Below are 22980 nucleotides of genomic sequence, written 5' to 3' on the forward strand. Positions count from 1 at the left end.
ACCGACCCCTGGGGTCCAGTGTCCCTCGTTTGTGACTGCCGGCTCCCATGACAGCTCTGGTCAGTCCCTGGCACAGGGGCCATGCGAAGCCCCTGTCTGGTCCCACCATCTCACCGGGAACCAGTGTGGCCATGCCTTGCCTTGCCTTGCCTTGCAGGCTGATGAGCAGTCTCAAGAGCTACTGGCCTTTTGTTAATACTGCTTTGACAATTGGCTTTAATTTTTATTTTTTTTTTCCTGAAATGTGATGTAGCTATTTTAAGTGCAGCATAAGCTGGGCGAACCATGGTAGGATGCTCTTTGCTTCGCTATTGTGTAGAGAAATCTCAGTGCTGCTATGCAGTGATGGCAGTTACCACTGGTCAAACCCCAGAGATATCACAGGATTCAAGAGGGGAGAACACCCATAGAACGTTTCTCTTTTTTTATAAATTACTTTATTTGAGGTTAAAAAAAGCGCGTTGGTATAAAATAGCCTTTCAAATATGGCAATTGTTTACTTGCTGTGTCAGCAGTATGTGTGAAAGAAAAGACATGCTCCGTAACCTACATTGCAAAGGTCACAGTGCTACTGCTCCAGGCTTCTGAAAACCACAGTTTGAGCCAGCATCATGGCTGGTCTGAAGATTTGGTCTGTTTTCCTGATTATACAGTACCATTTCTGTCAAAGATGTATCCCATGTGGAATTTCAACACATATTGAAATAGGTAAGACATGCTCAGAATGAATTTTCTTGTGTTTTGAGTTGCTTGTAAAGATAAGTGAATTCAAGTTCAGCTGGAATGCAAAGAGAGGAAATAACGTTAAAGCAGTGAGCAGTCTACATCACTAAAAAAAAAAAAATGTGAATAACCCATAGGATAGATGAGTAGTTTGATTTTGGATTTTGAAACTTTACTGTTTTTATAAGCAAAATGCTTGAATTGATGTATTTTTCTGTCTTCTAAAGCACCGGCATTATGTAACTGGAATGTTTTTGTCTGTGAGTCTTACGGAGACAGAGTTTGGTTTGGAGAAAGAAAAGGAATACTTTAGGCAATTCATGGGATTGTTATATTTAAACTAAAGGATGACACAGGTCATTTGTGGTAGATCTGTTTTCAAATCACTGTGTATTAAAATAAAATGCATAAAATAATAAAATGCTGTAATGTGTTTGTATCTGTGACTAACATAATGAAAATTTTGTTCTCTGTCTCTTTCTGGTAGGTTGCTCTCAGTAGTCTGAACAGCCTAGATTTGTAGAGAATGAAGGAGAGAACTGAGTGAACATGAAAATGGAGAAATATTTCTGGTTTTAATTTCTCATTTGCCTGTGTTATTTTTGAAATCTGGCTTCTGTTGTAGTTATTGCAAGAACACACACGAGTACTCTGAGGTTATTCTGAAACACTGACTCATAATAATTGACAGTTTTCATTGTTTGTTCTTCTGGTTTAGTTTCTAAATCCGTTGCTCAAACAGACGGTAAAACGTAGGATGTTGCCTCTATTCAAGTGATCTTGTCAGACTTTAATACTGAATGCCTGCAACTTGGAACCAGTTAAAGGCTGGGATTATTCATGGCATTTGAGACTGAAAGTATGTTCCCTTACTGAGTGTTGTTCCCTCAGTCAGCATCCTGGAACCATTCTCTTTTCCTGAGGGTGTGTCAAGAAACCCGTAGTAATCGGTAGGAGAAGTCATATGCCTGAGGTTAGGCAAGTGCATACATCTTTGCCAGCTGGGGGCTCTAATTACCAAGTCTGAGCTTCTGAAGACTTGAAATAACAGGTTTACCAGAATGGAGTGTACTTGCAAAAAAATCTACAAAGAGAAAAGAGCTTACGGATCTGTCCCAGAGCAGTCTTTTTTTTTTTTTTTTCTAAACAAGGAAACATAGAGCAGAAAACCTGTGTTTATATAATAAAAGATCTGGGTTGTCTGAAGAGTATTGACTACACTGAACTATTGGGCTCTATTGTTTAACTTAAACCGTTTGTTTACAACAAATTTTGTCCATTTGTTTGAAAGTGACATTAAACTGTGATCAGCTCTTATGCTGCTGAAATGAATGCTTTTATTGAGCAGATAAAAGTCTATGATGATAAGATGAAAGTATTTCCAAAACTCAAACACTGAATATGCCAGGGGAAAAAACCCAACAAAACCAAACCAAACAAACAACCCCCCAAACAACAAACAGTAGAAAGAAACTCGTCTGACTCAAAACCAACACCAAAGTCTACCCTGGACAGTTTTTTGAAAGTACTTTTAAAATGGTGAAAAGCTCTGCCTGTTCAGAATGTTGATGATGTTCAGTGTGCTCAGCAGAGCTGTGCTGTGTCCTACTTGCCACAGCCTTTTTGCTGGAGGCAGGTCTGAGTGGGGAGGCTTTTTTCCCCAGGGACTCCTCTCAGACTTCTGGGGTTATGTGGAACTGTGGGGATATGTCACAAAATTCCGTGTAGAGGTGGAGGTGTAGGACCTGGGCCCATTTGGGTGATGAGAGAAGTGAAAGGGAGATGGGAGGCAGATAAAGCAAACTGCCAAACTGAGATTCTCTCACTCTGGAAACAGAGATGTATGCTGCAATGTCTGAGCCGTAACATTATAGATGATCTATTATTATTATGTTGCTGTTGTTTCTATTTTGGTTCAAGACTGGTCCTTAAGGTATATTAACATATTTAAATAAAGAGTTGTTTAGATCAGTGGGTAAAATACAAAGTGAAAGATCATTCAAACCCACGCAGTTTGTCTATATCTCATTCCAGAATAGTAGTGGTGGGATTTTTTTGTTGTGTTTTGGTTTGGTTTTTGTGATGTGATTTATTTGATAAGGAACAAATTAAATTTAGTCTTACTTTATAAATATCTTTAAAGACAATGTTGGGTATTTTAATAGATCATCCCTAACATTACTTAAAAGGAGACTTTAATAAAGGAAAGTGGTGTCAATTTTTTTCATTCGTTACACTTGATAAAGATTTTGACAGTAAGAATGCCTGCCTATTCAGTGAACAAATAGTGTTATTTACCTTGCTGACTTTGGATTTTTGTTGCTTTTCATACCTGTTAAAAATTAATCAAACTGTTAAACATCCACCTTTATTCCCAAGTTTTCTAAGTTAAGGGCAACAGTGAAACTTCAATGCAGCTACAGCTTTATGGTCCATGCTCTGTATGTGCTGAGTGTGACCCTGTCAGTTCACTGCTCTAGCTCGGTTCTGGACATGGGGAATTCATTTCCCTGTGATTTTGGCTTTGTTGGTGTCGTGGTTTTGTTCTGGGTTAATTTTGCCTTCCACCCCCCACATAATTACCACTAGTTGAGAGTAAGTTTTTGCAGACAAAAGAGAGACAGGATTTGGGGTAAAATAGTATATACATTTATTACTAGTAAAACAAAAATTACTAATAAGTTAAAAACTAAAGAACTATATTTACAGCAATTTCTACTCAAGTTGAAGTGTTATATATTTACAGAAATACTTCTTCCCTTTTATACCACTCCAAGGAGAAGAAGTAGTTTCATTTTGTATCTTTGGAGCTCCAGTTCTCTCCCTCTAGTAACAGATCTTCAGCAGCAGCAGCACTTTCATTGCAGTTGGAACTTCTTCTCTCTCCTTTTCGCTCTGTATTGGCTTCCAGGGCTGGGCTTACCCCGCTCCTGGGCTAAGACCGAAGGCTGGAGATTACTCAGGTCCCGAAGGGTTTTTCTTCCATAGGCTTGCAAGGGGACACTTGCTTACTATGGATCTTCTTCCACAGGGTTACAGGGGATAATGGTTTAAGAGTTCACCCCTGTTTCCCTATGGAGGTCCCTCCCCATGGGAGAACAGTCCTTGATAGACTTCTCGGCATGGGTCTAGCACGAATCCACACACGCACGGATTCCAGCATCTCACATGGGCCGTCTCGCTCCAGCATGAGATTTCTCAGGGTCACAAAATCTTCAACAGCAGTATAGATCCACACACACGCACGGATCTCAGTATCTCACCTGAGTCATCACTGCTCCAGCACAGGTTTCCCTCAGGGTTACAAATCTCCACCAGGACTCTGCCTCACTTCAGTCCTTTTCATGAAGCCTCGGTTCTCTTTAGTACATCCACAGACTCTTCTATTCACTGCATAGGGGGTCTCCTTACTCCAACAAGCTTTTACAAGTAGCAGGGATTACTTTTCAGTCTTTTCCCTGCTGAGGAGAGAGAGAGCGAAAGGCAAAGGGGAAACAAGCCTCCCCCCTTTTGCACTTTACTTTTCTTGCTGCAGTTTCAGCTGCCAACTTCGACCTTGGAAGCTCCGTTATCTTTTGGCTGGAATTCTTCCACAGCGGTTTCTGTCCAAGCAGTTCATCTTTTAAACTTTTTTTTCTCTTCACTCTCTTACAAGAGAGAAGAGAGAACTTCAGTGCTGCACCTGCTCCCCCCCCGGCCCAAGCCGGGGGAGGAGGGAGTCTGGCCCTGCTTGGGCCCGCTATTTCTCTCCCCTACATGGCTGTTGCTACCAATTCCAACTGCGCCAACAACCTTCTCTTCCGTTTTCTTGAAGATGTAATTAGCAAAGGCGATACTGGACTTTTGATTGGCCTTTTTGTCCGGAAATTACCTGGACAAAACCATCATCAGCCCCAGGGATGGGCTGATGGGCAAAACCACGACAGTTGGTCAGCTTGGGACCTGGGGATTAGACAGAGACTGATGAGACCTCAGTGCCCAAATATGCCACAGAAGCAGCACTTCCTCATTAGCTCCCTAGGTGAGAAAACACACCCTCTCAGAGGTACATAATTCTGTGAGAAATCATGTTCTATGCATGTGCCGTTTGGCGTAGGTGTGGCAGTGTGATATTTTCTGGTTTTGGTAATGCTTCTAACAAAACACAGACCTGGACGTAATACTTATAAATCAATACTTCAATATGTTGTTTTTCAGCACACAGAGCTCTGGAATTTTTCATTAAGAATGAAGGGAGTGTTAATTATAGACAGGTACGAAGCGCATTATTGCTTAATTGTGTACACCTTTCTTCTCAATGTTTTCCTGACTATCTTCTTGCCTTTCGTTATTATTCTCAGTAATACGTGTGTCAACATTGTACCAAGACACTATTTTCACCTTTTTTTCCTGCTGAAAATCATTTGACTCCTTCTGAATGCTATTACAAATATGTGACAATTATATCAATGTGTATATATATATATATATATATACTTTGTGTAGTTTCTTACATTTTCCCATCTTCTTTAGTCATAATCTACATGAGTAGCTGTATTAGAAGAATTATTGTATTAGGAACTATATTAGAAGTAGAGGACTTTTGGAATGGTGATTTAATAAACATAAGGGCAGGAAAATGATAGCAAGGTTTTTTGCACTACAAGGTGTATTTTACCAATATAGTAGTTGTATCTTACTGGAAATTTAAATTTTATCTTTGATATAAGCAGCAAAATGTGTTTTCGTGCTGTGCAATAGCGTTCTGATTCCTTTTTCCCACATCCTTTCCTCAGTTATTACTAAACCACCAAGATGCATTTCAAGCTGGGAGCATTTATCCTGATGCTTTTTATTCACCAGTCTGCAAGGGGGGTAAGAGAAGCTTTGTGAGCCTGATGTATTAACAACTGTATTTTTATGTGGAAATCCTAGAGAGTTTAGTAGAGCTAAGAATAGTTACGGTGTAAGAAATTAAGTGTGGCCAAAAAACACCTTCTTGCAAAAAATATCTGCCATTTTTGTTAGTATTCTAAGCCTTTTTGTAGAACTTAGCAAGGAAACAACACATTTGAAAATGTTTTTAGAGTAACTTTGGAATAAATGTAATTTAATGGGTAGGGCAATTTGATAGAAGGATGCTGTTTGTCTCAATTAGGTAAGATTACTGTCTTGGGGAAAAACTGAGAGGACAAAATGATGTTTTTTTCCAAGCCTTATGGAAAGCCTAGTGCTAATTTCTGTATTAGGAAGTATTAGTTTCTATCAGATCAGTCACAAAGAGGATAGGAGCCAAAACCACCAAAATAACAAAATAATGTAAGACTTGATTTCCTCTGCCTTTTTTCTACTCCTACACTAACTGTGTCTTGGCAAGTCTGCCTTTCTGTTGAAAAAGATGGTGGTGATGATGGAATAGCCCTTCTCTGCCCTGTGGAAGCCAATACCCGTCCCAAAACATGATATTTTGAGTTGGCTGCCACATCCATCAGCTTTTCTGCCATACAAGTAGATGTATCAATTTAGTCAACAGCTTCTCTCTCAGCTCTCTTTATCTTTTCTGCTTGTGAGGCAGCTTTTCATTGTGCTGTACCTACTCACAGGCACAGAAAAAGGGACTAGACACCAAATTTTCAGATGCTTCAAACCAAAATCATGGAAGGTAAATGTAGTATTTGTTTTGATAGGATAAATCATATAAAAATAACTCTCTTCTCATTAAATGGATTCCAGTTGTATCATCTGTGTGATATGAAATTGAACAACAGTCTGTGGCTTTTTTCATTTTTCCTCAAAGACCAAATGAAATACTGATGTAATTTTATTGCAATAGGAATATTCCATGATGTGTCTGAAGACACTCACTGGTCACCATTTCTCAAAGCAAGTATTCAGTACATCAGAAGGAATTATCCTCAGCCTTGGGAAGAGGTAAGAAAATTTCATTAACTTTTCACTTTGCTTTCAACTAACTGCTTTCTTCACCTTCACTTGTTGCAATTTCATACTTTTTGAAGTGTAGAAAAAAACCCCACGTTTTTATGTTGAAGTCTGTCCTGACATAGGAACATTTGAAATCCTGTTTTCATCTTTACCAGACAAAAAAGTTACAGTTTTCATGTAAAATTTGTCAGTTATCTCCACTGTGGTCTGGTGCTTATGATACATTCCATAGATCCAAACTTTCAAATGCAATTGGTGATCTTGCATTCCTGTCAGATCTGGTTGAGGGTTTGCCATTTGAAAACCAGACATCTTTTAGAATTCTCACTTGTGAATTCCTTCACTTAATCCTGATTTGCTCTTGTTTATGGTCTATGAACTACGTAGGAGAGGAAAAACAATTTGTCAAAAGGGAGAGTGTACAGGAATGTCCTTCTGTGTGTGCCTGCACAACACTCATGGTGGCAGAGGGTGCTCACTCCTTGAACGTGGAAATGTTTATCTCCAGTCCAGAAAAACACTTCAGTATACATTTAACTTTAAGTACACAAATTACCCTGACATCAGCCACATAATTCTATGGCCTTGGACCTATGAAGTGCTTAAAACTAGCCACAAAAAGTGACTCCAACATCAAGGAATGAGTGATCAACACTTTGTTACACTAAGTTCTTGGATTATAGGAGTTTCTCACCTATATCCTTGTATAATGCACTTACATAAAATGCTCGACTCTTCTTAAAGACAGGAGTAAAATTACTGATACTGCTTCAAGGGATTGTTGGTTTTTTATAGGCTACAGAGAAACTGGTGGCTTTCCTGTTTGGAATTGCCTCACATATGGTGGCAGATGTTAGCTGGCATAGCCTGGGCATCGACCAAGGATTTCTAAAGGCCATGGGAGAAGTAAGCCTGTATTTTTTTTATTTATTAATGCAACTAGATTTATTGGAATGGATAGCCTAGCTTTTGACTGGGGAGAGTCGGGGGGCGTGGAGAAGAGAAAAGCTGGAGACCTGTTTCAGGAAGATTTTTGGAGAGACACAATGTCCTGAATTTCGTAGGAATGAAGTTGGTCAGGTTTGGGACCTTTAAACATTAGGGCTGCTTGGATAGTTTGTTTCTGCTTATATTGAAAGAAACAGGCAGTTGTCTTGTTTTTCTCTTTCTCCAGATTGATTTTCATGGTTCATACTCAGAAGCTCACAGTGCTGGCGACTTTGGTAATGTTTCTGTTTGCCAATCATAGATCCTTCTATTGGAATAACTAGTCCTCTTCAAAATCACAGTGGGTGATTCTGGCTCTCAGCCTGTGCAAGGCAGGAGCTAAGAATGGGTCATCTGGGTGCTGTATTCCTGCCCCCCCCCATAGCTTGCAAAGTCCTGCTATACCTGTCCTCATGCTCCATGTTTCAGGAGATATATTAGGGCATATTGTCTCAGTTTAAATGAGACAAGGGTCTTTTGCTGAGGGTGGGTTATGAGAAAAGACCCAAACTTTTCTTCCTAAGCAATTATAAATCCAAAATTAAGAGGCTCCGATTGAAGGAAAACAAATTATGGAAAAGGGAAAATAACAGCCCTTTATTAAAAGGTATATGTGTATTAACAGAAACACACAAAAAAAAAAACCCAAGTAAAACAACCGAACATCACTCCTATACCCACAAATAACCCCTTCAAAAACAAATCTATAAACTGGCAAAAGGAAAAGTAAACAGTTCAATTTTTGCACCCTTTGGTGCAGTTCCAACCACAGTCAGCAGGGGGCGCCGTCGGGTCATCGGAGATGCAGATCTTGTAATGTCCTGTATCAGCCACCGGGTGGCGCTGTTGGATCACTGGAGGTGCAGAACTTGTAATGTCCAGTAAAAAACAACAACAAAACAACAACAAAAAACCACCCCTTGGTTCCCCTTCCCTTCCCACACTGGGAGAGGAGAGAGGGAGTGGGGGGGGGGGGGGGAAGGAAAGGAAGGGAAAAAACCAGCAATCAAACAGAAAGTTCTCCCAGTGGAAGAAAACTCACGATCTTCAGCTGGTTAGAGTTCACTTTAAGCAGGGCCTGCAGCCAGCAACAATTGAGCAGAGAGCAGCAGCAAACTCCCCTCCCACAGGAAAGAAAAGAAGCAGGTAGTGTCTGCAGCTCGCAGCAGGTCCCGAGCCCACTGGCACACCAGTCTCTCCTCCCAACCTGCGTGCCAGCCACACCCCCAGCCCACCAAAATTCCTCCTCCCCCGTTGCCCCGGAGACAAGAGAAAAAAGTAGACTTTGGATCCTTCATCTGCCTGTTTCCTAGGAGACTGATCTCTCGGCCATTAGTGGACCGGGCCGATTCTTTTGTTCACCTGGTAGCCACCTGATGGCCTATACACAGAGCACACACGGCAGGGGGAAGGGAAAGGAAAATTCCTTGCTAAAATCGGAACTGTGACACATATGAACACTTGGATTAAAGCCAAACTGCAGATGAAAGGAGGCTAATGCTTAGATGGAGTCACCACTGTGATTTTAAATTGTAAATAATTCTTATTCTCTGGAGGTATAAAATGTGCAGTATACTTTCAAGTGAACCATCTGTGTATTCTGAATATATAGCTGGAAGATCTGCCATATAAATACAGACAGCATAGCCATACACGGCTTCATTGGTGATGTTATCCGTGACAGATACTTAACAGGTTTAGTTTGCTGGACTATGTGGGTTTTTTATATTCTTCCATCCTCAGGAGGAGATGTAGTGAGTCAGTTTGAGCTGGACTTCAGTTATCTGGCATCAAATTGGTAAGATAATGACAAGATAACTACCTTCTTTAGTATTTATTTCTGATTGTTCTGTATAATCACTGTGTTTTAACAAAATGCTGTCCTTTATTTTTCTGTCAAAAGAATCCCTTGCAGCTATTTAAATTTTTCTGTGTTTGGTATGCATATGTACTGTTCCACAACATGAAAAACTGGAAGGATACCAAAAAAAAAAAAAAAAAAAAAGAGTTTTATATATAGGAAAAAAACCAAGAAATATTATTTATCTCTGAAGGGAATCATAAGGTTTTATATATAAAATAACCAGTGAAAACATTTTACTGGAATGTCCTAGAAATTAGTTAAATAACGTAGTTAAATGGAAATGTGAGATTTGTTTAAAGTTTTAGAAGCTGAGGATGTTGGATCCAGACAGGTTTCAAAAGCATAAAAATGAGCAGAAGATTTAGATATACACATTTTTTTTATGTAGCTTTTTGAAATTTAGAATGTTTCATAGCAGGCTATTTCTATTACAGAAACTGTAATCTTTAATCAGTTATATCTGTACCACCTTTTTTTTTTTTATAGGTATGTACCTGTCAAAGATCTAGCAGCTATCTATAAGGAATTTTATGGAAAAGAGATCGTAAGTGAAAGCACAATTACTGACTGTGCTTTCCTGCTGTATCTTGAACTGTAAGTTGAATAGCTTTTTTTGGGTTTTTGTAAGTGAAACATATGTAGAAAAATCATGGTAGCTGTGTTTGAAATGCCTTAAGCATGCAGGTCAGAAGTACAGACTCCCCCTACTAGGCCCCAAAATCATAAAACACCTGAGTTTTTTTAATTACTAGAATTCAACTTTGGACTGCTTAATTTAATTAATTTAATTTAAAATGTTAATTTAATTATTATACCGCAGATGCTGAAGCTTGGCTATTTAATGCATTTATACATTTAACATATTTATGCCTATTTATTTGAGAACATCTGTGTCTTCAAGTACTATTGTATTGTGGCAAGTTAGTAATATAATTTTCGTGTAATGAAGGAGTTTTGCACATTGCTAAATAGATGGCTTATCTACATTTTATGTTGATCCTTTCAAGTCCAAGAATAATTCAAAAGAGATTTTGGATATCTGGTAGGGTATGCTTTTGAATACCCTAAACAGCCTAGCTGTAGCCTTTATTTCAGTTAATTATCAATAGTTACACATCATTTTCAAAACTGTGAATCCCTCCAAATTAAAGGCAAAAATAAAGTTTATATCATTACATTTTACATTACAACTTTAAAAAATATTTTAACAACCAACAACGAAATGTAATGACTTGCATAGTTGTTACTATACAGGAACCTTGAAAAAGACTGTTTAAGTATTTAAATACTAAGTGAAGCAAGTTGTATTTCTGAAGATATTTTTTGTTTGTTTTTAGGCATGGAGAAAGGCTTGCTGTTGCCAAGGTTGGTCTTCTGTTTCCTTTATGAAAATGAACAGATAGCACAGAGACAATGTAGTCCATCTTACTGAATACGTGGCCTGTCTCTCAGCTTTTTCCAAGATATGCTAGTAAATCTCCATTTCTGGTGGAGAAGTTCCATGAATATTTCCTTGGAGGAGTGGATGACATGGCATTCTGGACAAACAATATTTTTGAGATGACCAGCCACATGATAGAGAACGGGACCAGGTATGGTGTGTGTCCTGGAATATGAAACGCAGTAGTCAAGTTCTAACAGTTATTTAATTGCCCTTTTAAAGGCAGGTTCTTTCCTAGAAGAGGTGCTGAGCTTTAGATCCTCTTGGACAAAGGGACTTCCATGTGTGCCTTTTACCTGGGTGTACAGGATTAATTACCTTGAGTTCACATTTCTTATGTGTACACACTCCTTTGCCCAGGCAAGCCTCTGGCATCCCCAGCTGATACTCGGCAGGGAAAATTTGGAGCACTCTTTAAGACATACTCAAGGGCCAGCTTAGAGGTTGCATAGCCATGCCCTGAAGGTTCTGCCTGGCCTGGCTATCTCAGACTGCACCTTCTGGCTGCTGTTACCAGCCAGCAAAGATGTCCCTTCTGAGGGGAGGTCAGATATTGCCTTAAGGCAAATAGGATTACAAAGAGTAGTGGTATATATTCTAGTGTTGAAGCGCAGGCCTCTACTCACAAATTCATATTTTTATAGGACTTCTAGCCTTGTACGGCTCTCTTACAAATGTAGCCTTATGGTAAATAACTTTATAACAGCAAGAGTGGCAATTAATACATCCATTTATATGGAATATATCACTGTGGATATTTTGGGAAATTATGTTTGAAATACATTCTGTTCTGTTCTTTGCTCCAGAATGTCACTTTCATTAAAAGTGCTTTAGATTCATAGAAATAATAGGGCATGTTACATTAGGTTTCCTTCAAGAAATGTGAGATTCATATAGAACCTAATCGAGGCCATTAAAATAAATATCAGTGGGGTTTCTAAGGATTATGATGATGCTCTGATTTTGAGTTTTTGAGAAAACTGATGACTTCTAGCAGAGGAATCAGTAAGGATAAAACTTGTATTTTTAGTTTCACTTCCATTGTGGGAAAATCTTTAAAGTGCATTCTGCATGTTTTTCTTTAGTGGCTGCTACCTGCCTGAGAACCCTCTGTTTATAAATTGCACAAAGGAGCACAGGGACAACCACATGTAAGTACAGCTCTGGAGATTCGAAGGTTTAGTGATGAAAGGAGAATCTTCTGCTTAGAGATGTTTTTATTTGTCTTTTTGTGTGTGAATTTTAGATTCTTGTAGCATTACTAAGTAAACTTTGTCTAGGGTTACTGTGCAGAACCTAAGAGAGCCTTTTACCTCAAGTCATTAATTCAGTTATATTAATTCTTATTACTGCCCTCTTTATTCTAGCAGAAACAAACAATCAAAACATGAACGTCACAAGAATACAACTTCTTTGCTTACAGAATCACTTGAGAAGAATATAAACTATACAGAGAGAGGAGTTCACTTCAACGTGCAGTCTTGGGCAACAGTAAGTGAGAAGTGACAGATGTGTCAGGTAAAATTCAGCTCTGAATAAAATTGTTCTCATTTCTGTCTGAAATGCTGCACCAAGCAGCAGGGTCTCGGGAGGTTAACAATAGCCTCTGACTTCAAGGAGATTACAGTAGCCTTGTTAATCTATATATGTACATCATAAATACTCAATTTTTACATTTTGCTAATTGTATAGTGAAGTTAGAACACATCTCTTTATTTTTATTTCAGAATTCCCTCCGCTTGATAAACCGTGCTTTTAGAACCAATATCTGGAGAGCATTAGCAGCTACACATCAGAAATCTTCTAAGCACATCTCCAAGCCAGCAGCTTCATATTTTCTGACCTCACCCTATGCTAGACTTGGATGGTTGGTAATTTTTTTCCTCCCACCTCCCACTTAATTTCTGAAAATTTTAGCTACACACCAAAATATTATTGTTTATTCTTAGGATACTCTTTAAAGGTGAAAGTCCAAATCAATTAGTTTTACAGATCTGGTGGAATGGCTTATGTTGTCTGTTCAGAACAGCAAGTTAGCCCATAAGACTTTTTTTTCAGATGTTGATCCAGCTCAGAATGGAAGGAGCCAAAATTAGAACCAACATTGGCTCTAGTTATGAACAGTATGAGAACTTTGTTACCCTTTTTTTAATTGTTGGTTGATGTTTGGGGAAAATTAATTGTCTGTCATGAGTTGATTACTGATGATGCGAGTGTTCTTGGAAATGCTCTAGCCTAGTAGGGAGTTCAAAGATTAATTCAGGACAGAGAGAAGCATATTGTCTCTCCTTTCCAGAGAGGTTCTAGTTTGACCTGTAACAGGGGAGAGTACTAAAATAAACTTGCATTGCAGCTCATCTTTCTTCTTATTATGACTCAAAATTTCAATTTAATGTTTGTGTTTACTTCACACCAGCTAAATTAGCAGTAGTTACTTCTTTTCTCTCCACATTCCCTCACTAAGCTCCAACATGTAACTGAAACCTGTTATCCCTTTGCTTATCTCCTGTTAAATCCATCAATTTAATCAGAAGTTCAGTTTAAAAGATACTTAATTTCATCTTTTGTATTCTGTGTCATATGCAAGCAGCCCTTTTTCAATCTCCTTGCTATGATTGCTCTTAGGTGCCTTGTGTCAGTAAAAAGCAGTTCCTATAGATCTCAGATGCATTAATGGAAGATGAATCTTGAAGGATCTAATTTTATTTAATCCAAGAAGACACAAATCAAATATATAATATGAAAAATGCTGCATAGATTTTTTACAAAACTGTATGGGGAAACACAGGTCTTGGTTTACCTGAATTGAAATTATTTATTTTCCACTAATGTTGTGGTAGTCTGGAAGGTGATGCTGATTTTGTTGACTCCCTTGCTAAACAGGGCAATGATCTCAGCTGACCTAAACCAGGATGGATATGAAGATTTGGTGGTTGGAGCACCAGGGTACAGCACCATGGGCCATGTTCAGATAGGACGGGTGTACGTGGTCTACTGTAACCAGTCAGGTTTGCCACGAGAGGACATGGATTTGGATGGGAAAGCTGACCAAGTGCTACAGGGTCATCAGGTGAGGGGTCAAGTCAGGTATTTGTCACTTAAATTTTTTGGACTGAAAATGTGGTGAATTTTGACTGAGAAACGGTATCATTAATGTGTATGAGTATTAATCCTGAGATTCTCCTCCTGATTAAAGGATGTCATATGCTTTTCAAGAAAAATAACCATTACTAAAGTCACAGGAACAATTGAAGCAATAGTGATCTGTAGGTTCACTTCCATTACTGTGACAGACAACTGGGTATTACAGTGTAATTAGCCCTTTAATAAAAGTGAGGTAATATCTCTTTACATCCCAATATATCTCGTTCAGGTCCCTGCATGTAAGAAATATTTTGATTTTCCCTTCTTTTTTAATATAATGATATTAATTCAATATATTTCAATTCCTTTGAAACTGCTTTTTTATTAATTGATTAATTCTCACAAAATAATTGTTTGTCTTTAGTAAGAGTACAATGTATTTAAAAAAAAAAAAAAAGAGAAAACTGGGATTTAACGTGGTGCTGGTTGGCTTGTAACTAAGCAGGATCAAATGATCTTTCTAAGTAATAAGTATGATCCTCTGTAGAAAATATCTTTACTCACAAAGAAGAGAATAGAGAGAAATGAGATAAACTTCCTTTTAATCTGTTTCTGTGGTTATAAACTGTAGACTAACAGCTACTGTCTTCTTATATAATGTTTTAGTGGTTGTCATCAACAGGAAAGACCATAAGCTTAACATCCATGGTGCACTGAGCTCAGAAGAGGAAATAGCAAAGTGGCACCATGTTGTGTTCAGTTATCTTGTATTTTAACACCTCCACATCCACAAATTGAACAGTTGACTCTGAGTTAGTGTATTGGTGTGATGGTTATTACCTGGGAGAACAAAAATTCTTTGGATAGCTTTTTTTGTCATCTGTTTCCAGTTCTGCCTTGTGCAAATGTGCATTAGGTTTTTATGGTTTTGTCTTGAAAACATTTGTTATTTTCCTGAGATCAATCCCTTTTCTTTTAGCCTTCAGGAAGATTTGGTTCTGCCTTGGCAGTCCTGGACTTTAATGTGGATGGAGTGCCAGATCTGGCAATTGGAGCACCCTCTGTGGGATCCCAGTTTCTTACTTACAAAGTGAGTTTGATGTTTGGGTTTTTTTGAATGGTGAAATGAGAGAGAGAATTTCTGTTGTTGCTCAAGTTGTAATTTAAACACAAAAGTTTATAATCTTTGTGAGTGCTTTGACTAGAGCAGTGAGAACTATCTTTATTTCCCTTTCAGTGGCCTTTTATGCACATTAAAAATCCAAATCAGATTGTGACTTTGCGGCACTGATGTTCTGGAAACATAAGGGGATGTTCATGAAATACAAATGTACCCTTTTTGATTAGGAACCAACAGTCTTGAATGGACCTCATGGGTCAGTGAGCTTTGTCAGATGCTGTCACAGGCCAACAGATGATATCCCATTTTAATGTGATGTGAACACAGATGAACTTGCTAAAATAATCAGTTAGCAGAGGCTTAATGACTTGCAGTTTACCATATAAGCCCATGTAATGGTCCCTGAGTATTTTCAGCCCAAGCAAACTGAGAGGTAAAATGCTTTGATTTAAACCACATCTATTAAGCTTAAAACTCCTCAGAATTTCAGCTGCTAACTTACCTGTCTAAAAAAGAATTTAAATAATTCAAATTTTATGTAGACCCACTACCTTGAAAAATTGTGTGCGTCTGTTGTGCCTGGCACTGTTTGCTATTGCACAAATACTAGTTATCAAAATTTGAGCCACCTGAGGGGATGTGCAACAAATACAAATATGCAGTACACTGTCCTTGCTTCTTACCCACAGTACGATGAAAATGTGCTTCTCTAGTTTGTTGCTTGGTTACAGCCTTACATTGCATTACAACATGAATATTCTTAGGTTTGGGGTAGAAAAGACAGAATTATGAGAAGGCTGTGACGAGAAAAATGCAGTTGTATTAATAGTCCTTGCAGAACTGTTCCACTCCTTGTGATTTGCCTTGGATTCTGTACCTGGTACCGACATGCAGATGCTCTCATGCTGTGTTTGCTTTTCCTGCTCTTTAGGGTGCTGTGTATGTCTACTTTGGCACTGAGGGAAGAGGCTTGGCATCTCAGCCAAACGTTACCATAACTTGTCAGGTATATTGGGAATATATGATATCCTGTATGGATTATGCTGTTAGTCAGGTCCACAGAAGTGGGAGGTGAGATAAAGGGGAAAGGGGCTTATGGGCTCGGAGAAACAACATTGAAATCAAATTGCAGGGGAATTTAGGCTGATGGGAATGGTACAAGCAGGTGCTTGCCTAGGTTAGTTGTATGTGGAAAGACATTTGTACCCCCGTGCAGGGGAGGCAGCAGGGTGGACAAAAAGATGCATGGCCAGAAAAAAAAAAAAAAAGGGAAAACCCCTCAAAACCCCTCAACCAACCACATCAAAAACCCTCTAAAAAAACAAAACTGAAGTCAAGGAGTGGGAGGGTAATTTGCTTAGCTCTTTAGAAGTAAGTTGCTCTATTTTGTAACAGAATTGGTGGTTTCAGTTCTATTTCAGGCTTTAACTGACTGCTTATTGCAGGATTCCTACTGTAATCTTGGTTGGTCCCTCCTGGCAGCTGATGTTGATGCGGATGGAAATGCTGATCTGGTTGTGGGCTCTCCGTATGCACCTGGTGGTGGGCAGCAGAGAGGATTTGTGGTTGCATTTTACTCTTATTTCAACAGGAGTGGCCAAGGTAATATATTGAGTAAATTAGCCCTCCCATATTTTATGTGACTGTTCATATGTTCCTAATTAATCATGAGATAATTCAGGTTCAAAGGGATCTCAGGGAGTGTCTAGTCCAGCCTCCTGCTCATTAAGAGATGTCTGTGAAGCCAGACCAAATTGCTCAGGGCTTTGTCCATTTGGGTCTTAAAAATCTCCAATGACAGAGATTGCACAGGCATTCTGGGCAGCTGTTCCACTTCTTGGCAGTCCTCATAGGGGAAAAAATTTCTTTTTACAGCCAGTATGAACCTTTTTTGTTTCAGTTTATGCTCATTGTCTATTGTCCTCCCACCATGTACAGTGAACTCATAGGCACAGAAGGCAAGGAATACCCCTACTAAATGTGCTCCAGTTAATCAACATCTTTCCTGTTACTGAAAGTGTATTATAGGTGTGGTCTAAGAAAAAGTAAAGTGGGAACAATCACCACACTCAGTCTCCTTGCCATGCTTTTTGTTATATAGCCTGGGACACTGTTTTGAGTCCAGGACATGCTCACTGCTCTTCCTTAGAAAATTGGAAATGTACCTTAGAAGATGAATCTTTATCATTCTGTACACTCCTTCAGTGGCTAAAGAGGAACAAGTGAACACAGTTAGTGAGTACAGGTGATGAGGAGTGTTGTGAATGGCAGAGAAAATGTCACACAGGGAGCTAAATAAAGTTAGTAAAGGTTGGGCAGCTTTGTCACAGCCATGTCATTGAGATTTCCAATCGTGCTTATTTTTTGTAGCTTATTCTACTTCATGAAAAATTAGAACCCACAAGGAAAACGGGTTTCAAAACACTGCTGACATTTTTGTAAAACCAAAGCACAGACATGAGTTATTTAAGTTATAGGCAGAATTATTTGAAGCTCCCCCACCCACCACCTTTGAAGAATTACAAGTTCTGATCAATGGTGTCTAGTTTAGGGCAGGCTTGTCTGGTAGCTTTCATGTGCTTTGTGTAGGCTATTGGAAGGACTGAGAAACAGGCTATGTCAAATAAAGGCTTTCACCAGCCTACACAGCTACAGGGTGAGCAAGTGAAGTCAGCAATTACTGGTGCCCATATCATGGACAGTGTAACTTTGCTTATAGAAACTTGTTGTCATAGGATGAATCGGGTAGAGGATTGCTAATGGATTTTTCTATGCCAGGGTACACCAAAGATTTAATTCGTGTTTTTCTGGTTTCTCAGAATTTCTGTCAGTACAGGATGCAAACTGGATGGTGCAGGGGGAAGAAAACTATGCTTGGTTTGGATTTTCACTTGACAGCTGCCAGCTGGAGAACATAACATTACTACTGATTGGTAGCCCTACATGGAAGAGTTGTGCTAGGTGTGTTGTATGTGAGAGCTTGATCTCTCCTCCACTCTGCTCTACTTCTACAAGGTTTAATATCTGTAATAGATTAGAGTTCCAGCTTTTCAGGAAGTTTCCTCTTTGTCCTGCTTAGGTTATATTTATTAATTTCATCTTTCTATTAAATTAATATTTTATGCCTTCACACTTCCTTATGAAGACAGGGGGCTTTAGACCCTTTGCAGAGCAGGTCTTTGTTATTTGGAGACACTGAAGAATTTCTTGGGTTTTCTTGGGGAGAGGGGCTGCAAAAATGCTGACAGGTAAGCATACCTTAAATAATTGTATAGATAGCTCTTACTTTTGAGAGAGCATTTTTTAAAAAAAACAAAGACAACAGTGTATTGGATGATAAAGGACTGGGTAGACAGGCCAAGTCTGTCCTCCAAATGTTGTGTAACTAGTTAGGACACATATGGGAATTACTAAAATAGATTTCTAGAACTTAGCAGGCACTATGATTCCAAAGTAAAAGGGGACAGTATTTTAAAGAGTAGCATTCCTAGCTGAATGTACAGAAATATGTTGTTACAAACAACTATATTTTGCATTGTAGTTCAAGCTGCAATCCCTTCTCGTCGGATGCCAGGCAGAGGGTTGGGAAGGTGTACGGGTACAACCCACCGAGCACAGAGCGCTGGTTTGCAGTAACTGGAGACAAGGTAGGGCTCCTTCTTTGCTATGGGACCTTATAAATCATTTGAAGTGACAATCTGTAGAAATCACATAGGTGTTTTAAAAATCTAACAGGAGATGAGCAGAATGGGTTTGTCTCTGGCCAGTGGTGTGATGTCTGTGGCCGGGAACACAAGGAGAGTTTTGGTGGTGGGTGCACCTACTGCAGGTATGTCCTGAAAACTGGAAGCCATTTCTAGCTTAGGATGTTTGTTTCTGTATAACCAGAGGACAGATACAACTTTTAATTTAGAAAAAGGACCTTTAAATTGCCATGTAATTACAAAAAAAAAAAAAATAGCCTCTACTCTGCCTCTGTTTCAATGTGTTTTCTTAGATCCTTAAAATTAGTTTAACAGCATTATTACCTTATATTATTTATGGAGCAGTGATTTGCTGGTAGACTGCATATTTCTTGGAATTAAAATAACAGTATTTTGTCCTCATTCTGGCAGCAGACAGTAAGGAATTGGGAAAGTCAAAATGCAGAAGTCCATCTTTAACTTGAATCCACTTCTCCCCATGTCCTATGGCTAAGAGATTTTTCCATGAGCTAATTAGTGTTAGCCCCATATAACATTTGATGTTTTTTGATAAATTATATTAATTTTGTCCATTTAATGCAATGCCAGTATTACCTGCTCTTAATGTACTGTAAATAATAAATCTGAGTTCCTATGTCAGATGCTCAGCTTGTGACACTTTTTCCTTCCAGACAGCCTGCAAAGGATTTCATTTATGTCCTCGGTGCTGCATCAAGCTGGACTGGCTCTGGTATATGACCTGACAGACAGCACCAGGCCTTCTTTGCTCAGCACATTCAGCGGGGACAGGAGGTTTTCTCATTTCGGGGGAGACATATACTTAAGTGATCTGGATAACGATGGACTAGGTAATGCTTGATGAATCTAGATCAGAGCAGAAGTGTTTAACTTTTAGCAACAAGAGGACCGCTCACCTGCATGTTCATACAAGTGCTAAACACAATCTGCTTCCCCAGTTGACTTGTACCAGTATTCCATCATGCCTTACGGAGAGGCCTCTCTAAAATCCCAAGCAACTCAGTCAGAAATTGATACATTTTAATTACCATCATTAATAGGAATTGTGACATCTGGAGGTATGTAAATGCCAGCGCTCTCTCTCGTGTTTTGGTTTAGCATTCATTCCCTTCTGACGTGTTATATCATCTCTGTCATACCTGCAGATGAAATGATGGTGACATCCCCACTGAGAGCTAATGGCATCTCCTCGATACTGTTTGGTGGGGCAGCCGGCCGTGTTTATATTTACAACGGAAAGCAGGCATCCTCAGGGAACGTGACAGGTCACTGCAAATCCTGGATATCTCCCTGTCCTGAGGACTGGGTAAGAATAAACAAAAGGTAAAATCAGGACATGAGTACATCCAGGACAAACATGCAGTGCATTCTGACTTGGTTCCAGAAAACAGGTGGTTTACTCATGTTTCTGAATCTCTGCAAATTGGCTCCTCCTGTTCATTCTTAACTGACTTTGCTGTTTAGGAGCAAAGTACTGGTATGGTTCTCTCAACTGACTTTTTATTTTGTCCTTTTTCCTTCTTTAGGCACAGTATGTCCTTATTTCTCCTGAGGTAAGTAAACAGAAAACAAACTACTGAAACTAAAAAAGTCCTATTTTTAAAACACTATCAGCATTATAACAAGCAGTGTTATTTTACAGGAACTATCAAGATTTGGGAGCTCTGTTATCTCTGTGAAATCTGAAAGCAAAGTGAGAAAAATTATTGTTGTCATTTGCTTTGTAACATCTTCTTACCTCACTTTCAAGTACTAGCTAACACCTCACATGCATCTTATTTGTAGAAGTCTTAATTGCTTTACATAGTTAATTAAGTCATTCTCTGAACTGATAATTAAAACCATTTTACAGGTGGATGAGCTATGGAGTTGCCAAAATTCTGGCACCTGACTTGAAAGAAATCACTTTAAAACAGCCTGAAACCTAAACTGCTTAGGAGTTTGCTGAAAGCTTGCATGGTAAATGGAGCGTAGGTGCCAACTGGCTTTACTGTTCATGCCAGCCTGTATGCAAAGTGGATGCTCAGCTAGGAATGACATCCCACTATCCCTCTCATTTAGTCTTTACAGGCTTGCTGTCCCAGCCCCAGCTATCTCTTACAGTAAACACCATTTATATGTCAAGTGTTCCCAAGCAGAGGGAGGTCCTGTTCTTACCTGAATGATTTTGAATATGTTTATGTGCCTGTTTCTCCTTGTTTCCCTCAGATGCCCATTATTTTTACCAAATGTCAATCCCTAGGTTTGTGTGATGCACTGAGGAAACTTTTTTTAAACTTGAAGGTTACTTAGTGCTTGTTCAGCTGTTCTCCTTACTCTGACATCGCCTCTGTGAGCACTGGGGTTTTTCTGTGTGAGCACTGAGGAAGCCTCAGGAGTAGCCAGAGGAGGTATACTACAGGTCTTCAACAAATGGTTTTTAACTAACTTCTTGCAGTTAAAACATGCAAAGGAGAAACACCTGGAAATGTAAATTCTTCTCAGCTAATCCAACACCTGAAACACAGGCGTTGCTCAGTGCAAAGGAGACCATTCTCCAAGCTGTTGTGTTCTGTTGCTATGGCACCAATCCAGTCCCCGCTCCAGCTTCATCTGTATTGATCTTAGCCCTGAGAAACAGTTTACATTTCCAACAGACTTATTTCATTGGTTCCAGCTGGCTCCAGTTCCCCAAATGAAATAAAGTCTGTTTGCCAAATTGTTTTGTTAACTGCTATTCTGATGAGGGGGGTTGCTCTCTTATTTCTCCTCATTACATTTCTGTATGACACCTAGGAGATGACTAAATCTGGTTTCCATTAGGGAAGCTTAAGGCAGCCACACACCTGCAGCTTCATTTTGCTAACCCTTGCTTTGTATCTCTGCAGAAAGAAGTTGTAGTGGCAGCAGAGAGAAGTTCTGCGAGAGCTCGACTTGGTGGAAGGCTTTTTGTCTACTCACTCTGAAAGTTCACGGTAGCCTTAAAGACCAGGGCACAGCTGGTCTTTTAGTGAAGAATCTCTGTAGTATCTGTTATACTTCCCTGAAGCCACACAAACGGACAGACCCCTTGTCAGTAAGTTTTTGATGAATTCTGTTGTGGGCAGCAACATCACTTTAACCTAGAACAAGCCAGCTGGTCTGAAAACCTTTTAGAGGCTGAAATGAGCAGGCAGCTAGATTTTTGGTAGTAGTATTTTGCTGTATAAGGAATGTTCAGTGGTCACCTTCTTCACCTTTACTGGTCAGATGTATTTTCTTGGCAAAACCAGGAAATAGCATATAATTTACAATTCCTTGTATACTGTGATAAAGACAGGCATTCTAAGTTATGGAACGTTACCAGCAAAATAACAATGGAGGAGGGGCAGCTTTAACCCTGACAGAAAAGTGGGTGCCAGTGAACAGGACCATCTCTGTCTCTAGCAAGTCTTGATCTCTGCATTGAGGGTGTAAAGCAGGTGGGAAGAAAAGAACAAGCAAGTTTTAAGAAATATTTTTGCTTTTGCAATTGTGGCTGACTACTCCGATAACGCTTTGTGTTTTCATGTAAAATTCCATTACCATGGTAACTTAGAATTGTTAACTGCTTTTATTGTTAACAGTGTTGTCTTCAACTATTAACACTGATTTTGTATGATGCAGATTTAACAATAGCATGCATTATCTATTAAACAACTTGAGCAGCAAAATGTGATGATACCATTATTACCAACCCTAGTCCGTAGTCACATATGTGTATTTTCTCTCTCTTGCCTCCTTCACAAACGCAAAGCATTATTTTTATTTTAAATAACACAAGCTAGTGGAATAGCACAGAATTTTAAAGGTCATACTGCAAAATGAAACATCTCAACCTACCTTCTTGGGAATTCTTTCTCAGGGATGTTGCTTTAAGCAGATCAAAAAAGGCAAGGTGAACATTAGCTTGATGTATAATGCGTTCTGACATCTATTTTGTGGATTTGCCCAGACAACAAAACACTTTTAAAAAACTAAACTCTGAACTTCACGAAAGAAGTTAATGGATAGGACTGGGAGCACAGTACTTACCTTACAAATCTGTGAAATGTGGTGTGAGGCAAAACAAACAGTGCACTTATAAGGCTGGCAGAATAGAGTTTTCCTTTTTAAATGA

General features: G+C 39.1%; 1 protein-coding gene across 6 annotated transcripts; it reads left to right on the forward strand.

Moving 5' to 3' along the window:
- The first annotated feature begins 275 nt into the window (after nucleotides 1-275).
- GPLD1 (glycosylphosphatidylinositol specific phospholipase D1) lies at nucleotides 276-22534 on the forward strand. 6 transcript variants are annotated; one of them, XM_027906894.1, is made up of 25 exons: nucleotides 278-708; nucleotides 4921-4976; nucleotides 5499-5577; nucleotides 6536-6633; nucleotides 7441-7551; nucleotides 7820-7868; nucleotides 9376-9430; nucleotides 9983-10090; nucleotides 10834-10861; nucleotides 10949-11088; nucleotides 12023-12088; nucleotides 12308-12428; nucleotides 12665-12804; nucleotides 13821-14007; nucleotides 15001-15111; nucleotides 16073-16147; nucleotides 16587-16743; nucleotides 17961-18102; nucleotides 18689-18788; nucleotides 18877-18970; nucleotides 19517-19693; nucleotides 20009-20169; nucleotides 20390-20416; nucleotides 20506-20556; nucleotides 21731-22534. In XM_027906894.1, the coding sequence occupies exons 1-25, from the start codon at nucleotides 612-614 to the stop codon at nucleotides 21806-21808; spliced, it is 2508 nt and encodes an 835-aa protein (XP_027762695.1). In that variant the 5' UTR covers nucleotides 278-611; the 3' UTR covers nucleotides 21809-22534. The 6 variants fall into 6 exon arrangements, 5 of the variants coding, with proteins under 5 accessions (XP_027762696.1, XP_027762695.1, XP_027762694.1 ...); XM_027906893.1 differs by having other exon boundaries at nucleotides 279-708; nucleotides 12305-12428; XM_027906895.1 differs by lacking the exons at nucleotides 20390-20416; nucleotides 20506-20556 and having other exon boundaries at nucleotides 276-708; nucleotides 12305-12428.
- The last annotated feature ends 446 nt before the right edge of the window (nucleotides 22535-22980 follow it).

Source organism: Empidonax traillii, unplaced genomic scaffold (genome assembly GCF_003031625.1).
Source record: "Empidonax traillii isolate 1590-97213 ecotype Southwest subspecies unplaced genomic scaffold, ASM303162v1 scaffold1372:size120433, whole genome shotgun sequence".
Lineage (NCBI taxonomy): Eukaryota > Metazoa > Chordata > Aves > Passeriformes > Tyrannidae > Empidonax > Empidonax traillii.